This window comes from Phaseolus vulgaris, chromosome 1 (genome assembly GCF_000499845.2).
Source record: "Phaseolus vulgaris cultivar G19833 chromosome 1, P. vulgaris v2.0, whole genome shotgun sequence".
NCBI lineage: Eukaryota > Viridiplantae > Streptophyta > Magnoliopsida > Fabales > Fabaceae > Phaseolus > Phaseolus vulgaris.
Genome location: NC_023759.2, coordinates 45,229,788 through 45,236,649, shown reverse-complemented (window position 1 = coordinate 45,236,649; position 6,862 = coordinate 45,229,788). Strand labels below are relative to the sequence as shown.

The 6,862-nt window shown below is 31.3% G+C and overlaps 1 protein-coding gene across 2 annotated transcripts; it reads left to right on the top strand.

The window, feature by feature from the left end:
• Nucleotides 1–1,616: 1,616 nt before the first annotated feature.
• LOC137814610 (uncharacterized) lies at nt 1,617–6,410 on the top strand. 2 transcript variants are annotated; one of them, XM_068617429.1, is made up of 8 exons: nt 1,617–1,837; nt 1,911–2,013; nt 2,109–2,213; nt 2,324–2,409; nt 2,812–3,053; nt 4,305–4,494; nt 5,067–5,250; nt 5,982–6,410. In XM_068617429.1, the coding sequence occupies exons 1-8, from the start codon at nt 1,782–1,784 to the stop codon at nt 6,282–6,284; spliced, it is 1,269 nt and encodes a 422-aa protein (XP_068473530.1). In that variant the 5' UTR covers nt 1,617–1,781; the 3' UTR covers nt 6,285–6,410. The 2 variants fall into 2 exon arrangements, with proteins under 2 accessions (XP_068473530.1, XP_068473531.1); XM_068617430.1 differs by lacking the exons at nt 2,109–2,213; nt 2,324–2,409 and having other exon boundaries at nt 1,669–1,837.
• The last annotated feature ends 452 nt before the right edge of the window (nt 6,411–6,862 follow it).

Below are 6,862 nucleotides of genomic sequence, written 5' to 3'. Positions count from 1 at the left end.
ATTTAACTATTTTTTTTAGTAGTGAGTATGTTTGTATTTTCGCATTTTTTAATTTTTTTATAAGTTTCGATTAATATAAATTATAGTATAAAATTATAATGATATTTAAAAAATGCTATTATTAATAATACAGAGCACTAATCTTGACGCAAGTGCATGCAGATTGGTTATGAATTTTATAAGGTATTATAAAGAAGCTATATCGCAATCTCAAAAAAATGAAATCTATATTTTTTAAGAGCATCACAAACTACTATTGTTTATCTCATAGTTAAACAATTAAAAATTCAGTTTAATAATTTTAAAACATAATAAATTTTTCTGATTTGTTGCTTATTAGAATTGCTTATAGTATATTCTTTTGAAAGAAAAAAAAATTTCTAAACACGATTATGAAAAATTACATCTCAAATGAATTACCAAACACACTATGAACTCCTATAACATTGGTGCATTTGCCAAGTAACATAAAATATACAATAACTGTATTAAGTTTTTCTCTAGTAAAATATATTAAATTATACTTCCCATGATTTTTATAAATTAAAATTAATTTATCCATTTCTCATATATACAACTTGTTTTTGTTTTTAATTTATACAAATTAATTTTAACTTATAAAAAATCGTATTTTTCCCCAGTAAGAATTTATCAAAAAGCTAGTCTAATAGTCCTAAAATTATATCATAGTCTAAAAAGGACACAATGATATAAAACTACAAACACAACCATGAATTTAGACTCTAGTCTCTACAAAATAATAATTCCATAAAGTTTCTATCCTTATTGATTTCCCTCTTTGGTTCTTTTCTTTTCCTTATTCAAATTTGCCATATTTACATTATTCTATATTAGTCTTATTTCAAACAATACAAAAACAACTGATAAACAACTTAAATTCATTAAGAAACATAAAGTCACATAATACATAACACAAGAAAGGAGTTGCGGGATTCAAAGTGATTTTATAGCGTCATTAACCCCTTCTTAACTCGATATATTTGAAAATTATTTTTCAAGAAAAAATATTTATCACTGTTAGTAGTATCTAAAAACCTAAAAAATTACAAATTAAAATATGATTTAAAAATATAAAATAAAAGTTGCATCGGAAAATAATCTTTCGAAGACTTAATAAATGAGTCCGAACTTATTTATTGTTGCAACAAATAGAAACCAAAATGCTTAACAAATTCAAATGCTATATAGCCTAATTATGATTTATTCGGGTATTAATTTCATTTGCTAAATTTAATTATATCAATGATTAAATGAGATATCAAACTTATTGAATACATATACTTTTATATTGTCTATTTCCGTTAAGATGATAATTAAACATATTTTAAAATGATAATAATTAAAAATGAGTAAATCAATGTTGTTATTGAAATTATATTAATAATAATATTAAATATTAAATAAATAGTATGTATACTCACGGTATAAATATTTTTTAGTGTGCATTATATTTACAAATCTATTGTGTATAATGTATTTATTTATACAATAATTATCTCAAAACTCATACCAATTACAAATTCTTAAAATATTAAACTTTGAATAAAAATGTCCTCTTCTCACTTTATACACAGTAAGGTAGCAATACCAATAATGGAAAATTACGTATACAGCAGTTTATTATTCTCAGAAATCTAGAAACTTGATGACGGGGATTGGTAGGGAGAAATAGCGTGAAAAGGGAAGGTGGTGCCAAGAAACTTTGCAGAACCCACGAGTTTTGGACTGCAATCGCAACAAATTTGGAGGCAAAGCAAGCAATGGGCAACGCTCAATCACCTTCCATCAATGATCCTCGATATGTTTCAGCAACCAGGTTCCTCTTTTTCTTTCACCACACTTAATTACACAAAATCATTTTCATAGATTGATGTCCAAAATCTTTGCAGAGCTTTTACTCAAAAGGAACTTGAAGACTTGAGGTCTCTGTTCAATCATCTGGCAGCTCAATCCCAGACTAACGCCGAATGCATATCTCCCTCAGTTTTTCAGGTTCCTTTTGCAGTCCAATGATTAATTTTCTTCGCAATAACCCACTTGTTATTATCCCTAAAACCCATTAATGATTTGTTTTGCGGGGGGTGTAGTCATATTTTGGACTTCGTGGACCTCTTGGGGAGAGGATTTTTGAGGTAGTTACTCAGGAGCGCAAGGATCAAAGGTTAACCTTTGAGGACCTCGTTGTTGCTAAAGTGAGTTATTGGTTTTCATCATCGTTTTTTGTTGGTGTTGTCTCAAATTTAGGACATTTATCGTGGTGTCATGTATCCAATACATGTCGGGTTGGTTTTTAATCTTGCAGGCTACTTATGAGAAAGGGACAAAAGATGATATTGAAGAATTCATCTTTCGCTTATTAGATGTATCCGGAGATAATTTTGTAACGAGGTAGGATGCGGGTCTGATCATATGCAAGCCTCCATTTAGTTCAAAATAATTGAGCAATAAAGCTAGTTTACCTATCTGCTAGTTTGAATTCATGTATTTTTCTTCGCGGATAAGAGAACGTCAGTCACTTTATATTTAGATATCTCTCGTTCCGTTGAAGTTTTATCTAGATACCTTTTTCCGGGTAGCGAAGTTTCTTCATTCCTTGGATTTAATTTTTTTTTGGGGTTTCTGATTCAGTTCTACAAGTGATATTTCTTTAGAAGTTTTGTTGTCAGTCTGGTTGATGTTCTGTCTGTGTTTCTAACAAGGGACAAAGGATTATAAACTGTTGGAGTTTTTTTGTTTATGGATAGGGTTATCCCCTTTTAAATTCATGTATATGCTACATTGGATATGCAGGTCTGATTTGGAAACTGTTATGATCGCCATTTTTAACAACATATTATGCATAAAAGATTCTCAGGATAGATCAAGTTCACAAGAGGACATTATTAACATATTTCTGAATGCTGCAAAATTCTCCATGCATAATGAAGGGGGCACTGAGGAGACTATGTCTTTAGAAGATTTCAGAAACTGGTGTACTTATCTTCCATCTGTGAAGAAGCTTCTTGGAAGCCTACTTTTGCCACCAGGTTCAGGTATTGCTGCACTTAATTTCCAACATTTTGTTATTGACTTATTTTCTTACAATTTTATCTGAAATATGACATAACAAGATCGTTATCACGGAGTTATGAGAAGACAGATTGGTTGCATTGTATGTTTCATACAAAATCGTACTTTCCCATTGTTTATGATTTTCCCTCCCCCAAATTGTACGAAGTCGGTCCTGAAGTTGGGATACTAGAGGAAGCTGTGTTGGGCACTCAACAGTCAGTGTAACACTTTGTTTAACCATTTGTGGCACGGATCAATGATACAACTATGCTAATGTTAGGTTGTTACTTTTAAGTATGCTTTGTATGGATTAAGCTGAAGTTTTCTTAAATATTAGCTATTTAGCATCCCGATTTAGTTTTAACTAGTGTGTTTTTTTCCTGGATGTGTCATAAGAATATGATTTGTTTCAGAACTTGAAATACTGGAACCGTGATTATGAGAATTAGCTACATATGCCTTCAGAAATCACGTGGGATGGAAAAAATTTGCTACAGAGTTAGATGTCAAGATTTATTAACTGGTTCATAGGTAAGGTAAAGTTAGAAGAAGAAATAGGGTGGGTAGTATTGTTAATTAAGATTTGACAGAATGACGTGGGCAATGTAAGGGGGAGAAACCATTGCAAAGGATATAACGATTCACAGAAACTTTGGTGTTTGTAGAGCCCAATGCTATTTATTGATTCATCCGACAAACCCCATTTGGTGGGATAAGGCTTGGTTGATGTTTTTTCGTAACTATAGTTGTGATAGTCTTCTCATTAGCAACCCTTTTTTTTACTGCAATTTATTTGACCTATCTAAAACGAAAACGTTTTGATCAAATTAATGATCTTTCTTCTGCTAGACTATCTATTGAGTGATATTAATTGTAAATAGAAACTAATGGTGATGATCTGTGTAGCGCACTTGAGAAGCTTGACTAAACTGATCCTGGTGACCTAAGAACAATTCTTTGCCGGATATATAATATTGGAAAATGTTCTGATAGTTTCCAAAAACATATTATGTAAATTGTAAATTTTATTTTTCTAACTCTTTGCACAACTCAAATGTATCTGTTAGACTGTTACACAGACACATGCAATTTCATTAAACTATTGGCTTCGCATTTTGACTGTATTCATTTCATTACCATTTTCTAAGATCAAATGCTACTGAATTAGTTTTCAGAAAAGTTCCGCGAATATGATTAACATATCTTATTCCAATGTTTTTCTTTTTTTCTAGGACGACCTGGTTCTCAGATTCCTAAACTATTAATTTCAACGGCTATTGATTCTAACATTATACTTTTAAGAAAGGAATATGCTTGGCTTATTGGAGGCGCACTTTCTCAGCATGACCTGGAAGATTGGAATCTTTTGTATCATAGTTCTGTTAATGGTCTTAGTTTTAATACATTCCTGGGCAACATTTCGTAAGTATATCATTTTTGCCTTTGAAGCACCCTACTGCTCTAAATTAGTAGATTTCTAGCAACTTTGCACATAAAAACAAATTGTGGAAATTTGCCAAAGGGGATTGTGAATGGCTTGACCTTTTAATTAATCAAGGGGGGTGAATCTAGAAGAAACAGAACACAAAATGATTGCATTTGAGTACCCTATGAAGCGTTGCAGGCTTACTGCTAGTTCGTTTAGTGCTTTTAATGCAGTATATTCCTAAAAAGTGTTCATTTGAGATATCTAAAATACTGCTAGCATTTGGTACTACTCATGGACTATAATTGGCTAATTGTTAGATTTACAATTCAATAGTTATGCATGGGTTTTACTATTTGTTAGGACCTTTGCTATTACAATACAAAGTTAAAGGCTTCTCGAATAGAAAGAGGCATAGCTTGTCAATTTAGTGACTTCTGTTGTTCTCCGAGGCTGTAAATGCTAAAAGTTCCAGTTAAATTCATTTCAGTCTCTGTTCTACTCCAACTAATCACAATGTAGGATTGGAAATTTGAAATCCATATTTGACTTTTAATTTTAAGTGCAGAAATCACGCAGGCCCAACTGTGTTAATTATTAAGGACCAAGAGGGTTATATATATGGAGGGTATGCTTCTCAACCATGGGAGCGACATTCTGATTTTTATGGAGACCTGAAATGTTACCTTTTTCAACTAAATCCAGTGGCTTCTCTATTCAGGCCGACTGGAGCAAACAATAATCTACAATGGGTAACTACTGTCTACTTGAATTAAAGATTCTAAAATGCTAGTCTTAACGTCCCCTTATTATATGTTAAACTGTGTCTGTGTTACTAAGTTGATTAAGATTCTGTTTTTGGTTAAAATTTTCAATAAATATTAAAGAGAAAAGAAAATAAGAAGGTAAATCTTATTTTATAAGTTAAAACCAACTTATGGGGTCCAATTTTTTACGAGAGTTCATTCATCTAACTTCTCCAAAAGCATTATAATTTATGCTAAACTTATGAAAGTTTTATTAATTTTACCTTCTTGTTTTGTTCTTCTATAATAACTTGTTAAGAAATTTATCTAATAAAACTCCAAGTAACATTGGTGCTACAATTTGAACAAGGGAAACAAGTCCTTCACACTGTAGTAAATAGTATGTTGTACACGCCTATCAGTTTCACCGCTTTTTTGTATGTTGGAGGTTAGCATAATCGACTTTTTTTAAGTGTTATATAGCAGAAAGGTAGCTCTGTGGTTAGCCAGGTTTTACGAGCAAGATTGTATAACAATTGTATAAGATGGTTTCACTTATCAACTGTAAAAGTAAGATTGATAACAGATTCCATTCATTCATTCCACGGGCAGAATAGTGATCACACTCTGCACTTTGCATTGGATTTTATTCGGTTGAGTTAGATAGCTAATTGCTAATGTATTTTGCAGACTTTTTATATTCTTATTTAACTCTTGAAAATGGCAATGTGTTGTAGTGTGCTATCAACTTCAGTTCAGAGGACATTCCAAATGGCATTGGTTTTGGGGGACGAGTCAATCACTTTGGTTTGTTTCTATCAGCAAACTTTGATCAAGGACATACATTTTCGTGTACCACGTTTGGTAGCCCTTGCCTCTCCAAGACTAATCGTATATTGCCAGAAGTAATAGAATGCTGGGGAGTGACTCAAGTTGCAACACAAGACAAGCATGATGCTGTCAAAGGCTCTGTTCTGGAGAGGTTCAAGGAAGATCGCAATATGCTCAAAATGGTTGGGCTAGCAAATTCCAGTGAGTAGAGTATTATTGCATGAGTGTCATATATACCCATAGGCATTCTCATCATTGTTCATATGTCATGAAAAACACAAATTTGTGGAGCAAATCTTTGTTAAATAACATATTGTGAATCTGTTTTTTTTTAATTATTTTTTTGTACGTCGAGAATAGTTAAACATGCATGGCTACCCTCAGTAAATACCTCTATCACTTGCCGCTAAACTTTCTTCACCCTCTCTTTGCTAATTAAAAATTAGTGCTAGTAACAATTTCTAATGAGAAATGGGAGTAACTTACCTTTTAATTACACGCTTTTAATATTAAGTGAATTTTAATGAAAATCATAAAGTTGAGTTTAATATATATCAAACGTGAGAATCACTCAGGATTTTATAGTTTTTAACAAATTTTAGCTGATAAACAAAGTGTATTACAGAGTGTTACTGATATACTTATTTGACATGCTTTTCTTATTATGTTTTTTATCATTGTTAAAATTTATTAAAAAATTTAAATAATAAATGATATTTAATAAATAAAAAGCGGGATTTTAAAAAATATAATTTTTAATAATTTTGATGAACATTTCTCATTAAAA